The 26039-nt window shown below is 44.5% G+C and overlaps 1 protein-coding gene across 1 annotated transcript in view; it reads left to right on the top strand.

Moving 5' to 3' along the window:
• The window catches only part of LOC126355824 (rho guanine nucleotide exchange factor 10), a 483616-nt gene that overhangs the window by 82593 nt on the left and 374984 nt on the right, over positions 1-26039 (top strand). The window contains exon 3 of the mRNA XM_050006270.1: positions 19327-19443. Within this exon, the coding sequence (XP_049862227.1) occupies positions 19327-19443 (117 nt within the window). The remainder of the gene's footprint in view (positions 1-19326; positions 19444-26039) is intronic.

Raw genomic sequence — 26039 nt, 5'->3', positions numbered from 1 at the left:
ACCCTGTATTATTTTCCTTTGTTACTACCTCTGAAGAATTGGTCTTCTCAGTGTCAGTTCTTTCTCTACCACCAAGTGTTTTTTCACCACCTTTGAAACCACACACACACACACACACACACACACACACACACACACTGACTCCTGAGCCTCACTGTACCAGTGATCTCTCTCATGAAAAACACATGGCTATGTGACTGCGCAGATTGTTGGTGCAGCATCTCACACTCCAAATTCTTCTCGCTAATAGTTATAATTTTTCCCATTGACCTTATTTCCTCCCTCATCCTCGTAAATTTTTACGCTTTTTTTCCACACTTTCCTGTTCCACACAAACTCTCATACCTCATCCGTTCCTTTTTCCCATCTTTTTGTGTGTTTATTAGTATTTGTGCGTGTTTGTTCATATTTTTACGTATTTTCAAGTATTTGTGGATATTTTGACGTATTTGTACGTGTTCTTGCTTAGCTGTGCGCGTTTTTCGCGTGCCTGTGTGTATTTTCATGCATATTTTTTCTATTATGCAGCTCTCCTCACGACCATTCAGTACCATCATTTGACCAAGTCCTATGTCATTTCGTGCCGGCCGGGGTGACCGAGCGGTTCTAGGCGCTACAGTCTGGAAACGCGCGACCTCTACGGTCGCAGGTTCGAATCCTGCCTCGGGCATGGATGTGTGTGATGTCCTTAGGTTAGTTAGGTTTGAGTAGTTCTAAGTTCTAGGGGACTGATGACCTCAGAAGTTTAGTCTCATAGTGCTCAGAGCCATTTGAACCATTTTTATGTCATTTCGCATTTCCCCAATGCCATTCCTGCCACAATGGAGCACCGCTCCATCTTCCTGCACCAGTTAGATGGCTAAAACCCAGACCCACATCCTTTTGCTTAAATGATAACTAAACCATGAAATCCACCCATTCTCGCTCCTCAGTGGCCTAACCTTTCTCTGGATCCCACCTCTTCTTTCACTTTGATCTCCACTTTTTGAGATTCTGCCAGATTCTACCCAGCTAGCGCGATCATCTCCAAAGAAATTGTCGTTTTTGAAGATCGATCATCGCCAGTAGCAGGTAAAAGAAACGGCGTTGGTCTCATTCAAAGACACTCCAAGATTTTATGTAGAGTGGTTCATGAAACTCACACAACATTTAAAATTCAGAATAGCCCGAACGAATACCGAGACGGATGTATCCTGCGACAAACGCGCTTGGTTGGTGCGCTTACGTCAGTGCTTATGACGGCAGAGAAGCGAGTTACACCCAGCGTGCAGGCAGTCTGATTAGCTCGCTCATTTATTACCGGTCGCTGCAGCAGCAGCAGTAGTCGGTCGGTGCGATCGGCTCTCGTTTTTCTGATTTAGGAACAGGTATCGTCGGCTATGGTAATTCCCCTAAATGATTTATAAGGCCACCTCTGCGGCTTTATTGGGAGTCCGCTGCATCTCCTTTGCATATGATGGCTGCCGTCGCTGCCGATTTCCCAGTGATTAATTCATACGGCTGGGAGACGGGGCTGCGTGTGCTCGCAGTCAGTTGTCAACACGAAACAAGGGTAACTCGCACAGCCTCTCAGATGTCAAGTGTGTGCAACATTGTCACAGTTACACAGCGTCTTTACAAGGGAGCTCTTAAAACATCCAGTTCCTGTATTTGTGTGTTTGTATGATGCCTGCCGTCGCCACTCGCACGTTGACCGCCCCCCCCCCCTCCCCCCCTCCAACCACCACTACTGGTCAATAAAACCTTCACTCCCATCTCTCGTACTTCCTACACTACTGGCCATTAAAATTGCTACACCACGACGATGACGTGCTACAGACACGAAATTTAACCGACAGGAAGAAGATGCAGTGATATGCAGATGATTAGCTTTTCAGAGCATTCACACAAGGTTGCCGCCGCTGGCGACACTTACAACGTGCTGACATGAGGAAAGTTTCCAACCGATTTCTCATACACAAACAGCAGTTGACCGGCGTTGCCTGGTAAAACGTTGTTCCGATTCCTCGTCTGAGGAGGAGAAATGCGTACCGTCACGTTTCCGACTTTGATAAAGATCGGATTGTAGTCTATCGCGATTGCGGTTTATCGTAGCGCGACATTGCTGCTCGCGTTGGTCGAGATCCAATGACTGTTAGCACAATATGGAATTGGTGTGTTCAGGAGGGTAATACGGAACGCATTGCTGGATCCCAACGGCCTCGTATCACTAACAGTCGAGATGACAGGCATCTTATCCGCATGGCTGTAACGGATCGTGCAGCCAAGTCTCGATCCCTGAGTGAACAGATGGGGACTTTTGCAAGACTACAACCATCTGCACCAACAGTTGGACGACGTTTGCAGCAGCATGGACTATCAGCTCGGAAACCATGGCTGCGGTTACCCTTGACGCTGCATCACAGAGAGGAGCGCCTGCGATGGTGTACTCGACTACGAACCTGGATGCACGAATGGCAGAACGTCATTTTTTCGGATGAATCCAGGTTCTGTTTACAGCATCATGATGGTCGCATTCGTGTTCGGCGACGGCGACATCGCGATGAACGCACATTGGTAGCGTGTATTCGTCATCGCTATACTGGCGTATCACCCGGCGTGATGGTATGGTGTGCCATTGGTTACACGTCTCGGTAACCTCTTGTTCGCATTGAGAGCACTTCGAACAGTGCACGTTACGTTTCAGGTGTGTTACGACCTGTGGCTCTAACCTTCATTCGGTCCCTGCGAAACCCCACATTTCAGCAGGATAATGCACCACCGCTTGTTGCAGGTGCTGTACGGGCCTTTCTAGATACAGAAAATGTTCGACTGCTGCCCTAGCAAGCACATTCTCCAGATTTCTCACCAATTGAAAACGCCTGGTTAATGGGGGCCGAACAACTGGCTCGTCACAATACGCCAGCCACTACTCTTGATGAACTGTGGTATCGTGTTGAAGCTGCATGGGCAGCTTTACCTGTACACGCCATCCTTCTCTGTTTGACTCAATGCTCAGGCATATCAAGGCCGTTATTACGGCCAGAGGTGGTTGTTCTGGGTACTGATGTGTCAGGATCTATGCACCCAAATTGCGTGTAAATGTAATCACATGTCAGTTCTAGTATGACATATTTGACCAATGAATACCCGTTTATCATCTGGATTTCTTCTTGGTGTAGCAATTTTAATTGCCAGTAGTGTAATTTGCTCGGCGAAACTGATGATGCAAATTTCTGTTTTTGGAATAGACTTCGTTTCATTTTCGTTCCATGATATTTTGACAACCTTCCCAGTAGTGCATCAGAAAGAATTTGTGCACAGAGAGGCCTCGGTCGACGTATGAAGCTTGTAAAGCGCGGCGCGAGTTTTGCATAAGGGTTATTTCTTTAATATTGGATTAATTAGTTTGCTGCGTATTAGTTTAGCATCAGACTCTTGCTTTTCACAGCATTGGGAGATAGTTTTAGACCTTAAGGCAATGTATCACAGTAACCAAATTACTAACCGTTTGCTGTAACAAAGTAAGTGACAGGTGTACAATCGTTTACGTCGATATGCAGCACGATTTTGGAACGTATATTGTATTCGAACATTATGAATTACCTCGAAGGAAACGGTCTATTTACATACTGTCAACATGGGTTTAGAAAACATCTTTCCTGTGAAACACAATTAGCTCTTTATTCACATGAACTGTTGAGTGCTTTTGACGAGGGATTTCAGACGATTCCTTATTTTTGGATTTCCGGAAGGCTTTTCTCAGTGTACCACACAAGCGGCTCGTAGTGAAATTGCGTGCTTACGGAATATCGTCTTAGTTATGTGACTGGATTTGTGATTTCCCGTCAGAGAGGTCACAGTTCGTAGTAATCGACGGGAAGTCATCGAGTAAAACAGAAGCGATTCCTGGCGTTCCTCAAGGTAGTGCTGTAGGCCCTTCGCTGTTCCTTATCCATATAAACGATTTGGGACACAATCTGAGCAGCCGTCGTGAATTGTTTGCAGATGACGCTGTCGTTTATCGACTAGTAAAGTCGTCAGAAGATCAAAACAAACTCCAAAACGATTTACAAAAGATATCTGAATGGTGCGAAAAGGGGCAGTTGGCCCTAAATAACGAGAAGTGTGACGTCATCCACATGAGTGTTAAAAGGAACTCTTTAAACTTCGGTTGCTTGCTGATGTTTTTGGTGATCGCATAATTTCACAGGAACTTTGGCCTCCACGACCGCCTGACCTAAGACCACCTGACTTTTTCTTCTGGGGTACAGCGAAAGCAACTATCTATAAAAACCGTCCAGAATCCACCGATGAACTGAAAACTGCAATATCCACTTTCACTGCTTGTGTTACAGAAGAAATGTTACAGTTTGTGTTGGGAAACATGATTAGACGAATTGTGTATTCAACAACAGGGGGGGGGGGGGGACGACACTTCCAACATTTAATGTGAAAATTTGAAAGTATAAATGAATATTCAATAAATTAATAAGTTGTGTTTCACTGAATTTCATTTCGGTATATTCACTGCGGCATACGGCACGCGCGGGTATCAATCGTACGGCACTGCGGAGACACTTTTTGAGCAGCCCGTGTTTTTCCACACTTGTCGAAGTCAGCTACCGACGCGGCGTCAATTGGGAAAAATTGGGACCGGTTGAGAGCCACCTACTACCAGTTTGGCACTGAGAAGGGCAATCGTGATGCCTTAAGACGCCTTCGATACTACTACTGTCATCTTCAAGTCGGACCGCGTGGGGGGCTTTAAGCGCAGTACCACTGCATCAATCTAATCAGCCCTCAACTCTGTGCGGGCTGGAGGTGATTAAGTGCTCGAAACGAACGCGGCCATTGTCCCGGGCCACTGCAGCTGCTGTGTCATGCCGTGCGCGCCGTCGCAGCCATTCCGCTGATGTCAGTTTAAGTAGTTACAAGCCACTTTGCTGTGTATGCCTCTCCTCTGGTGTACGGGTGGGTGTTCTTTGTGTTTGACTGGGCGACCTATGCTGACACTGTGGGTGGAGGGGGGGGGGGGGGAGCAGTGCAGGTCAGCGATTGTGGTGGAACGAGTCCCTTTCAGACGTATTAAATATTCATAGATAGTGCAGTTCATGGATCTGGCATGTGCAGTTACGTCTTCAGCACAATTACTTCGGATATTTATTGCTTTTTTGATTGTATATTGTTAACATCAGCGTAGGAAGTCTCGCCTCATTTGGAGAAGAATAACGTAAGGAAACAAAAATTACACTACTGGCCATTAAAATTGCTACACCAAGAACAAATACAGACGATAAACAGGTATTCATTGGACAAATATATTATACTAGAACTGACATGTGATTACATTTTCACGCAATTTGGGTGCTTAGATCCTGAGAAATCAGTACCTAGAACAACCACCTCTGGCCATAATAATAGCCTAGATACGCCTGGGCATTGAGTCAAACAGAGCTTGGATGGCGTGTACAGGTACGGCTGCCCATGCAGCTTCAACACGATACCACAGTTCATCGAGAGTAGTGACTGGCGTATTGTGACGAGCCAGTTGCTCGGCCACCATTGACCAGACGTTTTCAATTGATGAGAGATCTGGAGAATGTGCTGGCCAGGGCAGCAGTCGAACATTTTCTGTATCCAAAAAGGCCCACACGGGTCGTAACACATCTGAAACGTAACGTCCCGTCAATGAGAACAAGAGGTGACCGAGACGTGTAACCAGTGGCACCCCAATACCATCACGCCGGGTGTAACGCCAGTATGGCAATGACGAATACACGCTTCCAATGTGCGTTCACCGCTATGTCGCCAAACACGGATACGGCCATCATGATGCTGTAAACAAAACCTGGATTCATCCGGAAAATGACGGTTTGCCATTCGTGCACCCAGGTTCGTCGTTGAGTACACCATCTGTCTGTGATGCAGCGTCAGGGGTAACCGCAGCCACGCTCTCCGAGCTGATAGCCCGTGCTGCTGCAAACGTCGTCGAACTGTTCGTGCAGATGTAGTTGTCTTGCAAACGTCCCCATCTGTTGACTTAGTGACCGAGACGTGGCTGCACGATCCGTTACAGCCATGCGGATAAGATGCCTGTCATCTCGACTGTTAGTGATACGAGGTCGTTGGGATCCAGCAATGCGTTCCGTATTACCCTCCTGAACACACCAATTCCATATTCTGCTAACAGCCATTGGATCTCGACCTGCGCGACATTGCTGCTCGCGTTACGATAAACCGCAATCGCAATAGGCTACAATCCGATCTTTATCAAAGTCGGAAACGTGATGGTACGCGTTTCTCCTCCTTACACGAGGCGTCACAACAACGTTTCACCAGGCAACGCCGGTCAACTGATGTTTGTGTATGAGAAATCGGTTGGAAACTTTCCTCACGTCAGCACGTTGTAGGTGCAATATCGACGGTCTCCGTTCGTCAGTACACGAGAGGTCTGGCGGGCTAGGTTTAGCCGTAATCGTACCTTCGCGTCTTACTGCAAAATTACACTACCAGGAGTCGACGTGGGCAGCTGTTGAAGGGTTGAAATGTCCCTGCTGGATTTATTGCTGAGGTGACGTCATGTCCACATTCAAAGTCGCCGAGCTGTCTGACAGAACCGTTATCTGTTTCTGCTTCTCTACTGACATCACAATAGTGCATGTTTCCTTTTGTAATGACGTGTCCGTCTCCAGTGATATCTCGTGGTCAGTTCCAGACTACATAGGGGCGTCAAAGTACTTTTGATCAGATAATAGACGTATGCATTATCTACAGGCGGCCGCTGTGGCCGAGCGGTTGTAAGCGCTTCAGTTTGGAACCGTGCTGCATCTCCGGTCGCAGGTTCGAATCCTGCCTCGGGCATGGATGTGTGTGATATCCTTATGTTAGTTAGGTCTAAGTAGTTATAAGTCTAGGGACTGATGACCTCAGATGTTGAAGTCCCATAGTGCTTAGAGCCAGCCATTTGAACCATTATCTACATCAGTACTCCATACGGCTATTTCGAGGTAATTTGAGTATGTATTTTTCATCCACATGCAGTTTATGCCTCATTCCGATCTTTGAATCACCGTTAAACCGTTTTGGAAATGCCGAAACGTTTCTCTCGCCCTTTCCTGGGAACTTCTGTGGTGGCGCGTGAGGTCGGCAGGGGGACGGCAGAGGGGGTTTCGTCTATGACCCCCCCCGAGTCGTCAATATTCTCGGTGGCACCTGCCCACCTTTATTGAGAATTTTAAAAATGACCCGTACAGAGACAACGTGTGAGAAGTAGTCCTAGTTGCCTGTAGGCAGGCATCTGAAATCGGAGGGGTGTCCATGAGCTGCGGGCCTGCAGCCACCTGGGACTACACAGTTCTCTATGCACAGGAACGTCAATGAAGGTGAGCAGGTGGCAGCGAGGACGTTGCCGAACTGGAGGACCTTGAGGGGACAGTTTGTCGTTTTACTGAGGCGTATGACAATGTCGCACAGCCTCCCCTGCCCCCCCTCCCCCCCTCCTCCTTCCACGTGAACACGCCACAGGGAGGGCTAAAAATGAGGAGGCACCCTTTGCTGCGTTGGACCATGTTGAAATTTGGTCGAATGGTTTTGATGGGTCCCTAGTAGAAAACCGCACTCGTGCTGCTGTTTACGGTGGTGCGATCGCGTTGAATGGAGATGCAGCCCCACAGCTGATAGTATAACTTGCTCATATTGTGAATTTTCGTCGGTTTCACTATCGCAAGTTTACGGACACAGTATATATCACCTATGACACTGTTGCTCGTGTAGCACTACGCAGGAGTCACGTGTAGGGTGATTTAGGTTATACCTACCGACGTGAGCAACGATAGACCCCCAGGGACTGATTTACAAGCTACTGCAAGTTGCACCAGGTAGAGAAATTGTGGATCTAATATCCAGCATGCTTAGTGAATAGCAATTTTTAGAGTTTCTAGGCAACTCTAAAAGCCACAAACGGTAACTAAATAATGGACTACCACAGGGATCTGTTTTATCCCCATCACTATTCAATTTATACATTAATGATTTACCAACCACAACATCAACTAAATTCATCTATGGTGATGACATCGCACTGGTAACACAGAGCAGTAATTTCGAAGATGGTGAACTAATTCTTACGGACGCTCTGGAAAGATGGCAACTGTTTATTAAGACGTGGAGATCGATACCAACCACATAAAAAACTGAAGTATCTTGTTTCTATGTAGCGATTCGTGCTGCTAACTACCGACCACGAGTTCTGCTCAATGTACATACGTTGAGGTACAATCATTTCCCAAAATATCTCGGAATCACTATAGACAGAACCCTGAGCTACAAAGAGCACATCACCAAGCTTTCTCATAAAGTTGCTGCAAGGAGCAACATACTACATGAGCTCAGTGGTACCACCTGGGGAACCTCCGAGGATTGTCTGCGTTTAACTGGCGTCAGTCCTGTGTACTCTGCTGCCGAGTACTGTGTACCTGTCTGGTTGGAAAGTGTACATGTGAAGGAGGTAGGCACAGAACTTAACGACACAATACGCTGCATTACTGGTCCCACCTCTAACAATACCACCGCTTGCAAAGTAGGTTAGAAATCAGATTAATAATGTTGCTCACGCGGCATATGTTCGCTTTACTGGGCAACAATAAAGTTATTGAGTGTGCATGGTATTGTCAGCATGGAAATAATGAATTGACTATAAAAGAGTCATTAATTTTGGCACTTTTCTTAAATGGATTCCCACGTAGATTTCGTCGAAGTTGTTATGGCTCATCTTGTTGATTTTAGGGTGATTCTACTTTGACTGCTAGAAGGTCGAGACCTGTATTTTAGCAATATTTGAAGACCTAGCAAATGCGTTTTTCAGGAAATTATTAATGATCAAACAATCCCAGATCAGGACAATGGTATGGTAGAAATAATTTTTGACCTGGTGTTAGCGATGCACATTTCTATTAAACGTCTTGTAAATTCACATATACTTCCTCTTAATTGTCACATCATCAAGAAAACAGTTTTGTGTCAGTCCTCATATATTTGATTTCCACTTTAACCAAACACAAGACTTGACTGTTCTTTTAAAAAGCGAAATAAGAACTTAAATTCTGCAAGTGAAACAGAGACTGCTCTGTGCGCATTCGCGCCAAAACGGTCACAAGTAAGTCAGAGATTATGACAGTCTCATAGAAATGAATACACACAAGAACCATATCAATGCAATATCTCGATACATCGGAGTACCTATACATTAATAAAACCAAATGTGAATATTGTCACAAAAATGTCTTTTACTTCGCAGAAAAGAAGTACGATATTACTGGTATCTAGAACTAGGGTTGGAGTGCCGTGATGGTCACGTAAATAAAGAACCATTACACACTGCTTTACTGGTTCCATCAAATCAACCCCATGCCACTGGTTACCTGTACTGAGACACATCCCTCTACCTCATTTAAGGCGGAAACAAGCTCTGCTGAGGGAGGCAAAGAAAATCTGTGTATCACACTCTCTACCACTGCACCAAGAGTTCTGTCATCCGCCACAGCAACGATTGCGATCAAGAAGACCAACAAGCTGGAAGCATGGATGGTCAACAAAAACATTGGGAACAATTGGCTTCTTTATGGGACCAAGGTGATATGACCCAAAGTTTTTGACCAACCGAGGAACCTGTGGTATCGCCTCATCAGGCTGTTGGTCACGTTTTTTTAAGTTTGGGGGTTTATGTTGTTTATTGTTAGAGATACCGAGATTTTGTGGACACCCTAACTATGAAGGCCTTGCTAATGACGAGGTGTTGAAATGTCGCCTGCAGCTTTGGCCGAGCGGTTCTAGGCGCTTCAGTCCGGAACCGCGCGACTGCTACGGTCGCAGGTTCGAATCTTGCCCCGGGCATGGATGTGTGTGATGTCCTTAGGTTAGTTAGGTTTAAGTAGTTCTAAGTTCTAGGGGGCTGATGACCTCAGATGTTAAGTCCCATAGTGCTCAGAGCCATTTGAACCATTTTTGTTGAAATAACAGCGGTGGCCGTAGATGTCACCCAGCTGTATACCCCTATGTTGTTTGAACACGGCAATTAACACTTGGTGATTACCGCTCGTACACCTCCATCGAAAGCCTCCAGATGGCGACGGTGAAAGTGTGGCCACACGCAAGGCATACAGCAGATTCGAGGTCGAGATGTCGTGAACGACCGTCAGGGACATAAGTGCGTTAAGAGGAATGTACCGTGACCGGTCGGAGACAATGGCTCGCTTTGCGGGCGAGACAATCGCGGCACAGAGTGCGTGGTGAGAATTGGCGGCGCGTGTGAACGTCCTCGGTCGGTAGGCAGGCGAGCGCCGTTGCGCAAGCAGGCGATCCGGGCCGTTCGCGAACACAGCGGCCGCAGTGAGTGTGGAGTTTAGCGGGCCACCAGGCGCTTAGGGGGGCACTCTGTGTGCCATTAGAGGGAAGCGGCTGACCCCGCAGGACCACACGCGGAGCTGGCGCAGCGGACAATGCAATCGCTGATCGCGAGGGCGCGGACGGCCGCGAGAGCACAGCACGGCACAGCTGCAGCTGCATACCCTGACCGCCGCCGCCGGCACGCACCTGCGAGCGAGCGCCGCTGGCCCCAGTATTCTCATAATACGCAAAGATCAGCACATACCACAAACTGGGGAACTATCAAGAAAGGAGTTCCACAGGGGTCGGTCTTCGGTCCTTTGTTGTTCTTAATATATATTAATGACTTGCCATTCTATGTTCATGAAGAGGCAAAGTTAGTTCTCTTTGCTCATGATACAAGTATAGTAATCACACCTGATGAACAAGAATTAACTGATGAAGTTGTCAACAATGTCTTTCAGAAAATTACTAAGTGGTTCCTTGTAAACGGACTCTCACTTAATTTTGATAAGACACAGTACATGCAGTTCCGTACAGTAAATGGTATGACGCCATTAATAAATATAGACCTTAATCAGAAGCATAGAGCTACGGAAGAATATTCAAAATTTTTAGGTGTGTCCATTGATGAGAGATTAAATTGGAAGAAACAGACTGATGATCTGCTGAAACGTTTGAGTTCATCTACTTATGCAATAAGGGTCATTGGAAATTTTGGTGATAAACATCTTAGTAAATCAGCTTACTACGCCTATTTTCACTAATTGCTTGGGGGTAACTCATCACTGAGGAATAAAGTATTCATTGCACAAAAGCGTGTAATCAGAATAATAGCTGGAGTCCACCCAAGATCATCCTGCAGACATTTATTTAAGGATCTAGGGATATTGGCAGTAGCTTCTCAGTATATATACTCTCTTATGAAATTTGTTATTAACAACCAAACCCAATTCAAAAGTAATAGCAGTGTGCATAACTACAATACTAGGAGAAAGGATGATCTTCATTATTCAAGATTAAATCTAACTTTGGCACAAAGAGGTGAATGATCCTGCCACTAAAGTCTTTGGTCACTTACCAAATAGTATCAAAAGTCTGACAGATAACCAACAAGCGTTTAAGAAGAAATTAAAAGAATTACTGAATGACAACTCCTTCTATTCAATAGAGGAATTTTTAGATATAAATTAATAGAAGAAAAAAAAAGAAAAAAATATTTAAAAAACAAAAAGCAAAAAATAAAAAATTGTTATATTAACTTAATTATGTTGTTGAATTAATTTCATTATTTCATGTATTGGATAATTTGACTCGTCCCACATCATTACGAAACATCGTATTCATGATCCATGGAACTAGTATTAATCTAATCTAATCTAGTGTCGAGGTATCGCGCAACAGCTGAGCGGCACGTGACACGCGCTGAACCTTCACACGTCTCTCGGTCACTGTCTGTCTCAGGGAAGGTCACGACGTTTGGAACGCGGATTTACTTCAGACTTCGTACACTCTCAGTACTCCATGAGGACAACAAAATGTGTAAGCAGTAGCGCGCACTTCTCAAGCGTTACTGAGAAAATCGCAAGATAATTTCGGTCGCCAAAAATGTACACCTGTGCGTGGCCATTTTTATCATGAAGCGGCGGCACCCGAGTGCAGCACCCCCTTCGATGACATCGGACATCCCAGCACCTTTCTTCTACATTAGCCAATTCTTCCTTGAATTGAGCACTACTACCCACACGCTTGATGATGACGAGGGCGATATATGCTGCCATGCAACTTAACAGGAGGCCGGCCGAATGTGACTCAAAGCAAACACCCCACTACAAAGTGGCGCGCTGTGTGGCAGGCGGTGAATGCCACCACCCTTGATACTGACGTGCAGTCTGCGTGGTACGTAACTGTTAATGGGAAACAGTTGTGCCAGTCCCGCCTACATCGCATCCATCTCGCCGATTCACCCTTGTGCGCCACGTGCCAACTGATTGACACGGATGAACATCGTTCCGAATGCGGGTCGGCAAAGGACGTTTGGTATTTGATGCGTCAGATATTGCCTTTTCTCACACGCACAACTCCCGACAGAATAACTACCCGATCAGTTCTTTTCCCCGATGAGATGTATCTCCCAAGAGCAAAAACGAACTCTGTGACGTGGATTAGCGGCCACGCTGTTCACTACCTATTCGGTAACGGCGAAAAGACAGTACCCGATTTTTCGTATTACCTCAATGACATTGTGCGATCGTCAGGAACCCTAAATATAGGCAATATTTTTCTAATTTTCTTTGGAGCGCATTCCATAATCCGCCTCGCAGCTTGATTATCGATGACATGAGAAGATACCCATAGCACCTCTTCCCTGTTCCTTTTTTTCATCAGATTGAACAAACAACGGAAACAACACAGCAACGAGACGACAGTCATCGAAAAATTCGCAGGGGGCTATAGTATGGAGCATCTTTTGTCGTAACGGGACGACTTCCCATTATTCTGTTTATGTAGCCGAAGAAGAACGGCTTTCCTTTATCCATTTGTATAAAAATAAAGAAAGCAGAAAAATAAACCTTCCAAAATCTTTTTTCCTTTTTCATTTTTGTTAAAAAAAAAGAATGGTTAGCAAAAAAAATGTAGTTCGCATTCTAGCCCCGCAGTCGTTGGTTCGCTGGATCAGTACTGTAACACATTGATGTGTGTCGGTTCACTGTTCTTCGCTGAACGTAAATGTACATCTTTGACATATTTCGATGTCCCAGAGTCCACTGTCCGTGGAAGCTGTGGTATACAACTAATGTAATGTAAAAAATTGTAATAACAGTGAAGTTATATAAGTAAAACTCTGTAAAATGCTTCACAACGGCTACGAAAAAGAACGAGAAAACGTTTCGCACCTGTAACCTTCCACATTAGGATTCAGGGAACCCAGTTCATAACTGGAGCTGTTAGCTACTGCATTGATGTGGAACTGATCGTCAATGGCACTCACGAAGTCGTGTTATTCCCACGCATGCTCCTTCGACTGCACAGCGTTTTCCATAAAATCGTCGGATTTTCGTAACGCACACGATTAAAACATTATTAAAGATGTTGATTTGCCAATTCTCAGTTGCTTCAGTATTGTGTTAATGATTTTAAGCTGAAATCGTCTGTTGCAATTCAAATGAGTGAAGGCAGCATTTGCTACACCTCAAGCGTTTCATCTAGATTTATTAGGGTATCATAAATGGTGTGTGTGTGTGTGTGTGTGTGTGTGTGTGTGTGTGTGTGTGTGTGTGTTGTTTATGTTCTACATGTACTGTTGCTGGAGCTGTTCTTCTACCTGTACCATTTACAGTTTTCAGCACAGGACACAAACTGCACAACCGCACACTCTTCCATCGTGTTAACTTGGGTGTGTTTGGGCAGTTCATTATATCTGAACTTAAAATACGTTGAAGAATTCTACAGCAGATCGTCGGTAAGGATAGCGGTCTGTAATTTTGCGTGTCCGATTTTACGCTATGCTTTTTTTTTCAATTCTCCTGGGGTTTTCCACTAGGTGAGAGATTCGCAATAAACGCAAATTAAGTATGGGACCAATGGCGAAGAGTAGTCTTCGTAACCATGAACTGGCATGTCGTCTGGAGGTAGGGACTCACTTGTTGTCAACACTTTCAGCGGCTTCTCAACTCCGGGGATGCCTATCACTTAGAGCTGTAGTCCAGTCTTCAGTTGCGAATCAGGTGGGGATCCTTTCGCTGCCGCATTGTGCTAGTTGAGTTATTCAGAATTTCAAACGTCCAATAATATGTGGCCATTCGACTTCTCTGTTTGATAAAGCAGACCACCAGATATTAGAACTACCGCCCAAAATCGTTTGTAACAAAGGACTGGTCCACACAGATTGGGATAACGAGTTGGAATGCTCGAATTACATATTCCATGTTTATTATTACCGAAATGAAAAAACTCGCTAAAGCAAAATGATTGCAATACCAGCCCGCCGTAGAAGCGGAAGGTAGCGCCTGCCCGGCAGGCAACCCGCGAGCCCGGCGCGTTGTCCCGTGTAGTCTACGCACTCGGGCAGACCCGTCGATCAATTCGCTCTGCCCCATTGTTTGGGTACAGCGTCCCGCGAAGGAATTCCTCGCTGTCATTGTGTTCTTAGCAACTGTTACTTGAAAACTGTGCGTGGGGGAGAAACATTTATTTCCCGGCCGTCGCTTTAGTCAGAATAATAAGCGTTTTTCCCAATTTATGGTTGCTTTCTCGTCGAGTAGTCGCCGCTGCTTCACCACCATTTCGTTCTCACTAAAATAAGATTGTTTCTACGTCTTACTTCTTTTCCAAACAAAAGACAGTAATATAATATTTCTAAATATATTAACAGATGGAAGCAATTACGTACAAAATTGTCATAGGAGACTTCGTGAATGCTGAAGTGGATACAGCTGTTCACATTCAGCAATCTTCTCAAACAGTTTTGTGTGGAACTGTTGGAGTTCCTATGTCAATTTCTGTTTTTGAGTTACTCGTGGATTTCCCCCCCCCCCCCTCCCCCCCACCTCGCCCCCCCTCATCGTCCCTCCTTCATTTGCTGCCAAGTGTCTACACTGCAAACGGATAACATTAGTAAACGTACATCTACTTAACTTTGATATCCACTACGGACTTGGAATTAAGTTACAAAACCTTAGCTTCACAAGAAACTCTGCTACTCGACAATCCTTCCGTTAAACAGTCTTTGGTCCTTTGCATTTATTTTGTTACACTTGTTGCGGCTTCTGTTGCATATCGTATTTTTATTATCTCTTTCAACGGTATTATCGTCGCCTATGAGTGTTTAAACAAATTGTTTGTTAAAACCTTTATTGCAGGTTCTGCCATTAAGCCATTTTCAAGTGGAATATGTGGCTAAAAGTCCGAACAACATGAGTAGTTTGTTTTTACAGTAAAAGGGACGATTATGTCTTTCAAAATGTTCCGTATGCCCGTCAATATAAGCCACGAAAAATTAATAATTTTCATTGTGTTTGGCTTCGCATTGCGCACATCTATGACTACCCACGTTAGACATACTGTTGCTGTTGATCGCTTTGTTAGAACACACTCTTAATTATGTACTGCAGTAATCCCAACTGTAGTGCTGAACGCTTAGAAATGAGGATATTATTTGGCCGCATTAAAACCCTGTTGGGTATACTGCGGCACCATCTCATAAAATACTTAACATATTGTAAATACTCTTCAGCTTTTTCTTGTGCCTTTATTCCCATAAGGGCAGGGGCAGCGCAGCGTTGTTATTAACGCGTTTGGCATGGTTAGTTTAAGGGGTGGCCGGATGTCCTTTCTGTTACCCCCCCCCCCCCCCCATACGGAATATGTGATCCCAACTGTCTGCGTTTAGTATTATTCATGTGAGAGTGAGCGAAAGTTTTCGAAATGTTTGCGGATCTGCAACTGAGGCGGGACTAAGCACACCAGCCCAGTGTTGACCTAACAGGGGTGTGGAAAACCGCCTAAAAACCACATCCAGGCTGCCCTGCACACCCACCCTCGACGGATATCCGGCTACATCTACGTCTACGTGATTGCTCTGCTATTCACAATGAAGTGCCTGGCAGAGGGTTCAATGAACAACCTTCGTGCTGTCTCTTTACTGCTCCACTCTCGAACGGCACGCGAGCACCTAAATTTTTCTGTGCGAACCCTGATTTCTCTTACTTTATCTTGATGATCATTTCTCCGTATGTAGGTTGGTGCCAACAGATTGTTTTCGCAATCGGGGGAGAAAACTGGTGATTGCAATTTCATGAGAAGATCCCCTCGCAACAAAAACGCGTTCGTTTTAATGACTGCCACTCCAATTCACGTATCATGTCTGTTACACTATCTCCCCTATTTCGCGATAATACAAAACGAGCTGCCCTTCTTCGTACTTTTTCGATGTCATCCATCAGTCCCACCTGATGCGGATCCCACACCGCACAGCAATATTCCAAAATAGGCCAGACAAGCGTGGTGTAAGCAGTCTCTTTAGTAGACCTATTGCACCTTCTAAGTGTTCTGCCAATGAGTCGCAGTTTTTGGTTTGCTCTACCCACAACATTATCTATGTGATCGTTCCAATTTAGGTTAATTGTAATTGTAATCCCTAAGTATTTAGATGAATTTACAGCCTTCAGAATTTAGCTGATTCCTTTTAGCACTCATGTGAATAATTTCACGCTTTACTTTATTCAGGGTCAATTGCCACTTTTCGCAGCATAAAGGTATCTTACCTAAATCATTTTGCAATTCGTTTTGGTCATCTGATGGCTTTACAAGACGGTAAATGACTGCATCTGCAAACAATCTAAGACGGCTGCTAAGATTGTCTCCTATATCGTCAATATAGGTCAGGAACAATAGAGAGCCTATAACACTTCCTTGCGGAACGCCGGATATGAGTTCCGTTGTACTCCATGACTTTCCGTCTATTACTACGAACTGTGATGTTTCTGACAGGAAATCACGAATCCAGTCGCACAACTGAGGCGATATTCCCATGCAGTTGGGTTAAATTGTTGTTGTTGTTGTTGTGGTCTTCAGTCCTGAGACTGGTTTGATGCAGCTCTCCATGCTACTCTATCCTGTGCAAGATTCTTCATCTCCCAGTACCTACTGCAACCTACATCCTTCTCAATCTGCTTACTGTATTCATCTCTTGGTCTCCCTCTACGATTTTTACCCTCCACGCTGCCCTCCAATACTAAATTGGTGATCCCTTGATGCCTCAGAACATGTCCTACCTACCGATCCCTTCTTCTGGTCAAGTTGTGCCACAAACTCCTCTTCTCCCCAATTCTATTCAATACCTCCTCATTAGTTATGTGATCTACCCATCTAATCTTCAGCATTCTTCTTTAGCACCACATTTCGAAAGCTTCTTGTCCAAACTATTTATCGTCCATGTTTCACATCCATACATGGCTACACTCCATACAAATACTTTCAGAAATGTCTTCTTGACACTTAAATCTATACTCTTCTTCAGAAACGCTTTCCTTGCCATTGCCAGTCTACATTTTATATCCTCTCTACTTCGACCATCATCAGTTATTTTGCTCCCCAAATAGCAAAACTCCTTTACTACTTTAAGTATCTCATTTCCTAGTCTAATTCCCTCAACATCACCCGACTTCATTCGACTACATTCCATTATCCTCGTTTTCCTTTTGTTGATGTTCATCTTATATCCTCCTTTCAAGACACTGTCCATTCCGTTCAACTGCTCTTTCAGGTCCTTTGCTGTCTGTGACAGAATTACTATGTCATCGGCGAACCTCAAAGTTTTTATTTCTTCTCCATGGATTTTAATACCTGCTCCGAATATTTCTTTTGTTTCCTTTACTGCTTGTTGAATATACAGATTGCATAACATCGGGGAGAGGCTACAACCCTGTCTTACTCCCTTCCCAACCACTGCTTCCCGTTCATGTCCCTCGACTCTTAAAACTGCCATCTGGTTTCTGTACAAATTATAAATAGCCTTTCGCTCCCTGTATTTTACCCCTGCCACCTTTAGAATTTGAAAAAGAGTATTCCAGTCAACATTGTCAAAAGCTTTCTCTAAGTCTACAAATGCTAGAAACGTAGGTTTGCCTTTTCTTAATCTTTCTTCTAAGATAAGTCGTAAGGTCAGTATTGCCTCACGTGTTCCAGTGTTTCTACGGAATCCAAACTGATCTTCCCGGAGGTCGGCTTCTACTAGTTTTTCCATTCGTGTGTAAAGAATTCGTGTTAGTATTTTGCAGCTGTGGCTTAGTAAACTGATTGTTCGGTAATTTTCACATCTGTCAACACCTGCTTTCTTTGGGATTGGAATTATTATATTCTTCTTGAAGTGTGAGTGTATTTCGTCTCTTTCATACATCTTGCTCACCAGATGGTAGAGTTTTGTTAGGATTGGCTCTCCCAAGGCTGTCAATGGAATGTTGTTTACTCCGGGGGCCTTGTTTCAACTCAGGTCTTTCAGTGCTCTGTCAAACTCTTCACGCAGTATCGTATCTCCCATTTCATCTTCATCTACATCCTCTTCCATTTCCATAATATTGTCCTCAAGTACATCGCCCTTGTATAGACCCTCTTATTTAAATACAGTGTAAAAATCCTAAAATAACATGTTTCGGCCGCTGCGACCTTCCCCAGGGCATAAACTACTTCATCTAGGGATTTAGTGCTTACTTTGTTTCTGTCGGTGTCATAAGGCCACAGACGCCAAATTGCTGAGACATCGTTAGAAAATCAGTATAGTCGAGGACCTATTCCCTCTGCTAAATTATTGTGTGATGTGTCGTAAGCTCTTGCAACGAGGCAAAGAAGTCGATTACTAGAGTATTTTTAGCATATAAGATGACGTATGCCGAGAAAAATCTTAATGAGAGCTGTCACCGGTCACGTAAGCTTAGGTATTTATATCGGGGACATTACTAACACAGTGTCGGGGGAGATGAAAATACAAAAATGGAGACATCATTATTAAATTCATCTACTACCGCAATTCGTTTTCTTGATCACACGACGTAGGGTGTGATACTGTAAGTGCGTGGGAAGCCCCACGCGTTGTTTATGTAGGCTATACTGAGCGTCGGCGGTAAGCTGCAGATGACAGACACATATCGTTCCTCCTTTACAGCCACCCACGAACAAAAGTACAATGGATATTAGTCTGTGCACTCGACAGCTGGCAGTTAGCCACGATTATGCCCGACTTACACAGTTCCACGAACTGTGATGGCAAGGCAAATCATTCTTTTAATTGGAGTCTAGTTAGGAGGAGCGCTCTCGTAGTTCGACGGCTCACCGCGAGGGGCGCCGGCGCAGTCTCGGTAGCGGGAACGATGGACAGATGGTGCTGGGATCGGCAGCGGCGCGGCGCCGGCTGCTCGCAGCTCTGTGCTCCAGCGTTGAGGGTTGCTTGTTGGTGTGTGGCAGGGAATGCGGAGCACCCGGCGCCCAGGAGCGGCGCCGTGCCTTGCGCGCCAGTAGCGGCCGGGCGCTGCACCATGCCGGGACACGCCCCACGAGACCTGGCGTCGCCGCTGCCTTTCGGTGAGTCCAGTCGCTGCACGTGGTGCTGGTTTGCAGAAGGGGGCGCCGCCATCGCTCAGAGACGTCACTCACAGCTGATGCGATCGCCAAGCTATTTCGCTGGGGATTCCCCGCTGTCGAAGTCGCTGCGCTCGATATTTACTCTGCTGACTTCCGTTGTGGCCACGAGAAATTTTAACTTCCTTCTCCTTTGCTCTTCTTCTATTCCTACAACATTCTTTCATCTTTTCATCCTGCCTTTTTATGTTCCTTAAGACAACCTCACACCTGTCCTTTAACTACTGCCTTTGAATCTTACTAAATTTAACACTTTCCTTCTGAAAATGTCTCTGACTTCTGGTTTTATATTTAGTGTCCTCAGATTTTTTTCTGAGGCAAGGAGGTCCACTGAGCCCTTGTGAAGCCAAATGAGGAGCTGCTTGAATAAAGGAGCAGCTACGTCATCATGATTCTGCTGGAGAAAACTACTGCAGGGATCATCTACATGATCGTCACATATCCCTCGACCATAGGTCGCTCCTCGTACTGCCTTCTAGGCAGCATTCGACCACTCTGAGCTCTATCAGCGAGGTGTCTACGTTTATTTCTAACTCTTTTTAACTTGTCGGTTCCAGCTTTTTAATGCCTTTTCCCAGCGATACTACGTCATTTATCAGCCTGTTGTCATTGGTCCTGTATAATTTGTGTAAAATATGTCTTTTTTTCTGCAATTTGGTACATTTCATAACTGCTTCTTAATTCCAAGCGTTCTGTGATTATTACACCTAAAATCTTGTTCACTATTCTTCTCTCCTAATATTTGTAATTTACTTGCGATTTAGTGGTAGGCATTCACTTGCAAAGAGGCGAGTTAGGTTTAATCAGTTCTAAGTTCTAGGTGACTGATGACCTCAGACGTTAAGTCGCATAGTGCTCAGTCATTTGAACCATTTGCAAAGAGGGTTTCTCATTTACATACAATGTTGACTCAATATATTTGCATTTATCGAGATGCCCTCTTTCATGTAAATATTTTTTTGTATTCCGTTTCCATTCCACTGTCTTTCTCAAACTTAAATTTACAGTATTCCGTCAACCGGTTTACATTTTGGAAATGATCTTTCATGCTACAGCGATTATCTTGTACCGACACTTTGACACGTTTCCTAGAACCTGCTGCAGAGAACCTCTTTTAATTACACAGTTGTTTTACGAACCACGAAAGATTTGATTACAAATTTGTGTCCTTTGTAGACGGTTTCTTGGTGCGAGATACTAGAGGGCGTGGCCTAGACAGGCCCATGTGGGTATGCCCGCAAGTCCGCGATATTCCGTGCTGGTGTGACATGTGGGAAGCAGGGAAGCGTGATGCGGTGTCAGTGACTGAAACGGACACAGTGGGTGGCGTGGTTCGCGAGGTACAGTTTTCGAGGGACTTTGCAGTAGCGGTGCAGATGTGCTGAGACAGAGAGAGGGAGGGCTGCCTGTTAAAGGGACTCGACCGGAAACCGCCGGTCCAGCTGGCTGTATTGATCTCGTGCACAGTGCAAGATAACACCAAACAGCTGATTGATGTCTTCCAAATCAGGCTGTTGTCCGCAGGATTTTACTCCATAGAGTGAGGTATTGTTCATAATTAATATGACTGTAGTGTACTCATATATACCTATTTTTACCTTTAGGGCAACTAGGGCGTGAGTGAAATAACCTAGTGCATTAAATTTTGTGTTTTCTGCACTTCCTTTCTCAATTTCTATCTCCTCTGTATTCTTTCACATAATTTTCCTTCACTTTCTTTTTTTTTGTAGCAAATTACCAAATGTTGTTTTCTTCTGCATTTTGTTATAATACGTCTTTTATGTCTTTCTTTACTCATAGGAGTCACCAACTGCTGGATACTTGCGAACACGACAAAAAATTCGTTGGACTATTCTGTTAGTGCAATAAGAGAATAATTTCCAGTTTTGTATACTATCGGTCGCCTTTCAGCTTTCTCTATTCTTACCAATTTTTCCTGCCCGTGAACTTTTTCCCTGCTGTTAATGGTCCCATCATTATTTTTTGTCCTAAGTCTTTCGTTTTTTATTTTTTTTGATCCATTGAGAGGATATGTGCTTCTTGTTATTTTTACTACTATAGAGCAGTGTAAAATTTTTGGTTTGACTAATAACCGTTTACTTCAGATATCTTTTTTCTGGTGGTAAGCCATTTAAAGCTCGCAAGTTTTACTTTGGTATGTTGTTTCTACAATTCATTGATTTTTGTGTACGTTTGTGAGCGCTCTAAAGTAGGTTGATATTATGCTGAAACTGACGAGTGACGTTCATATGAACGTGATTTTCCTAAAACGTATTTGAGATGCACCTTACGTCACTTCTTGTGTGACTTACTTGTTCGGTGCTGTCATAAAATTACAGAAAATGTAGTAATGTTATCAGCAAAGCCGACGAAATTGAGATCTGTGTAACTGACTTTTTTGTTGTTGCTATTTCTAGCCTCATGATAACCCCGTTTGGCCTGTTAAATGCATTACTTAATAATAATAATAATAATAATAATATCACTTGGCTAAGAAAAGGCAATATGTACAGTGAGACGGAAGGATTCATGATAGCAATACAGGATCAAACAATAAACGCCAGATATTACAGCTAGCATATTATTAAAGATCCCAATACCACAACAGATAAATATAGACTTTGCATACAACAAATAGAAACAGTAGATCACATCACAAGCGGATGTACAATACTAGCAAATACAGAATACCCCAGAAGACATGACAGTGTCGCAAAAATAATACATCAACAACTTGCCATACAACGTAAACTAATAAAACAACACGTTCCCACATACAAGTATGCACCACAAAATGTACTGGAGAATGATGAGTACAAATTATACTGGAACAGAACCATTATAACAGATAAAACAACACCACATAACAAACCTGACATCATACTCACCAATAAAAAAAAGAAATTAACGCAACTAATCGAAATATCTATACCCAGTACAACAAAAATACTGAAGGAAACAGGAGGAAAAAAATGAAAAATACATGCAACTGGCTGAGGAAGTAAAGGACATGTGGCAACAGGATAAAGTTGACATTATACGAATTATACTATCAAGTACAGGAGTCATACCACAGAATATGCACCAGTACATCAACGCAACACAGCTACATCTAAATGTGTATATACAACTACAGAAATCTGTAATTATTTATACATGTTCAATTACCGGAAAGTTCCTAAATGCAATGTAACGTATACCGTACAGTTAAAAGGAAGTCAGGCTTGATCAAGGTCCGCGCCACTTTTCCATTTTTAATCAGACATAACGTCTGAGAAAGGGACGAAATAATAATACACTGAATGAAATTCTCACCCTACAGCGGAGTGTGCACTGATATGAAACCTTCTGGCAAATTAAAACTGTGCGCCGGTCCGAGAAGATGGTAGAGCACTTGCCCGAGAAAGGCAAAGGTCTCGAGTTCGAGTCTCGGTCCGGCACACAGCTTTAATCTTCTAGGAGGTTTAATAATACACTGTTTCGAGCCTCGCATGACGACGATGACATGACAGGAGGGACAGGGTCGAGTCTCTCTCTTACGCTGCAGGTCGTTCCTAGGACACCCATCTGTCTGTGGCGTATCGCTTTTAGCCGAATTGGCCGTGGGAAGAAGCCTGACAAAATTGTCTTTTGTGGCTTTCAGGCGCGATCCACCTATCCAGCGCCCAGCACAACAGTTATTTTAGTAAGTGACGAACATTCTCTCTCTCTCTCTCTCTCTCTCTCTCTCTCTCTCTCTCTCTCACACACACACACACACACACACACACACACACAGAGAGAGAGAGAGAGAGAGAGAGAGAGAGAGAGAGAGAGAGAGAGAGAGAGATTATTTACAGTAGGCTGTAAGCTGATTTAATTAAATCATAATGTCTTCAGCCGCTAAAAATTTACACACTGTTGTGCAAAACTTGAGGAGGAAGGTAACTTTCGCATGGTGTGCCACTGCCGAGTAACATAGGTCGATGAAACTTGGATCATACATAGAAAGAACTGGGACAGTGTTATACAGAGGGTAACTGAAATAAGTACGCAATGAAACGAACGGAAAAGACACTTTCAGTCAAAGACAATAATTACACTGGAGTCGGTGCATCTTGGGTATGGTCTGCTATGTGTTACAAAATACCGGGTGATCAAAAAGTCAGTATAAATTTGAAAACTGAATAAATCACGGAATAATGAAGGTAGAGAGGTACAAATTGACACACATGCTTGGAATAACATGGGGTTTTATTAGAACAAAAAAAATACAAACGTTTAAAAAATGTCCGACAGATGGCGCTTCATCTGATCAGAATAGCAATAATTAGCGTAACAAAGTAAGACAAAGCAAAGATGATGTTCTTTACAGGAAATGCTCAATATGTCCACCATCACTCTTCAAAAATAGCTGTAGCCGAGGAATAATGTTGTGAACAGCACTGTAAAGCATGTCCGGAGATATGGTGAGGCATTGGCGTCGGATGTTCTGTTTCAGCATCCCTAGAGATGTCGGTCGATCACGATACACTTGCGACTTCAGGTAGCCCCAAAGCCAATAATCGCACGGACTGAGGTCTGGGGACCTGGGAGTTCAAGCATGCCGAAAGTGGCGGCTGAGCACACGATCATCACCAAACGACACGCGCAAGAGATCTTTCACGAGTGTAGCAACATGGGATGGAGCGCCATCCTGCATAAACATCGTACGTTCCAGCAGGTGCTTATCAGCCAGGCTGTGGGTGATGCTATTCTGTAACATATCGGCGTAATTCTCACCCGTCACGGTAGCAGTTACAAAACCAGAATCACGCTTTTTCTCGAAGAAAAAAGGCCCGATAACGGTTTTTTTGTTCTAATAAAACCCCGTGCCATTCCAAGCATGTGTGTTAATTTTTACCTCTCTATCTACATTTTTCCGTCGTTTATTAAGTTTTCAAATTTATACTGACTTTTTGATCACCCGGTACTATCCGTGGTTCTTAATAGGGATCACCGCGGTTGGCAACGCATGCCCTACAACGCGCTCCCATGCTGTCCGTAAGGGGCTCTTGTGGTCGGACGTTTCGTTCTTGCATCAGTGCGTTTGACAAATGCTGGATGGCCCTCTGAGTACTTCCCCGCGGCGCATGCCAGACGCACCCCGTGGCCCTTGAGTCAGGGAAACGGGCGGGCCAGTTCATCTGCCGAACATCCTCCTCTTCCAAGGGCTGCTCCACCTGCGAAGATGGATGCGGTCGCGCGTTGTCGTCGAGAAAAATGGAGCCAGGACCGAATGCAGCCTTGAAAAGTGGCAAACGGAGGGGGAGTACAATATCACAACAACACTGACCGTGTCCAAAGATTTGGAGGTCTGTACGCCCACGCAAATTTATGTCTCCCCACACCAACACATCTGGATCAGCAAAACGATTCGACAGTGCAGCCTCGTATGGCGAGAGGTGCGAACACGTAATGGACCTAGGAACATTGTCCAATATGATAGCCGGCCGGTGTGACCGAGAGGTTGTAGGTGCTGCAGTCCGGAACCGCGCGACCGCTACGGTCGCAGGTTCGAATCCTGCCTCGGTCATGGATGTGTATGATGTCTTTAGGTTAGTTAGGTTTAAGTAGTTCTATGTTCTAGGGGACTGATGACCTTAGATTTTAAGTCCCATAGTGCTTCGAACCATTGGAACCAATCCAATATGATAGTTTTGGTGGTCCAGGTTTAAGTAGTTCTATGTTCTAGGGGACTGATGACCTTAGATTTTAAGTCCCATAGTGCTTCGAACCATTGGAACCAATCCAATATGATAGTTTTGGTGGTCCAGGTGTTGGGGTATGGGGAGACATTACTGTACTGACCTTAAAATCTTTGAATACGGCACATTCACCATTCAGGCTGTACTCCCTCCCCATGTGCTTCTTTTGAGTGGTGCATTCGGATCGACTTAATTTTTATCGATGGCAGTACATGTGGAGGATCTCTTGGAGCGAGAGGATAGTCGGCGAATGGACTGGCCTGCTCGTTCCCTCGACGTAAAATCCTATCAGGCACGTGTGGGCTGTGTTGAGTAACGTGTTGTAGCACGTTTACACTCACCAAAAACCACCCAGCAGTAATGAACCCCAGTTGTCAACGGCACTGGAGGAGTAATGGAACCACCTGCCACAAGAAATCCTTACCAGAGTTGTGGCATCTTACAGAGCACGCATTGCTGTCCATGGTGATCACACACCCTATTAAGAATCATATCCTGCCGTTTGTCCAATGGATCATCATGAAGAACAGTAATTACTGTGTCTGAATAAAAGTGCCATTCCTGTTCATCTCATTGCGTATTTCTTTCAGCTTCTTCGTGTACATACTGTAGCAGTTCTTTCTGTGTGTGATGTTACTTGGCAGTGACTCCTCACGCGAAAGCTACTTTCGTCCTTAATTTTTGCACCCTGGTGTATATGCGTTTGTATAGAGTCAAATAATTTGTTGTATAGTAGTGTCTTTGTTCCGCTTGCAAGTTGTCCAGCACTAAGTACTGCAGCAAATTGGTCGCTGCGTGATATCGCAGTGGGCA

This window comes from Schistocerca gregaria, chromosome 3 (assembly GCF_023897955.1).
Source record: "Schistocerca gregaria isolate iqSchGreg1 chromosome 3, iqSchGreg1.2, whole genome shotgun sequence".
NCBI classification, from domain to species: Eukaryota; Metazoa; Arthropoda; class Insecta; order Orthoptera; family Acrididae; genus Schistocerca; species Schistocerca gregaria.
Note: the sequence above shows the minus strand (reverse complement) of the source record. Positions and strands in the feature narration are given on the sequence as shown.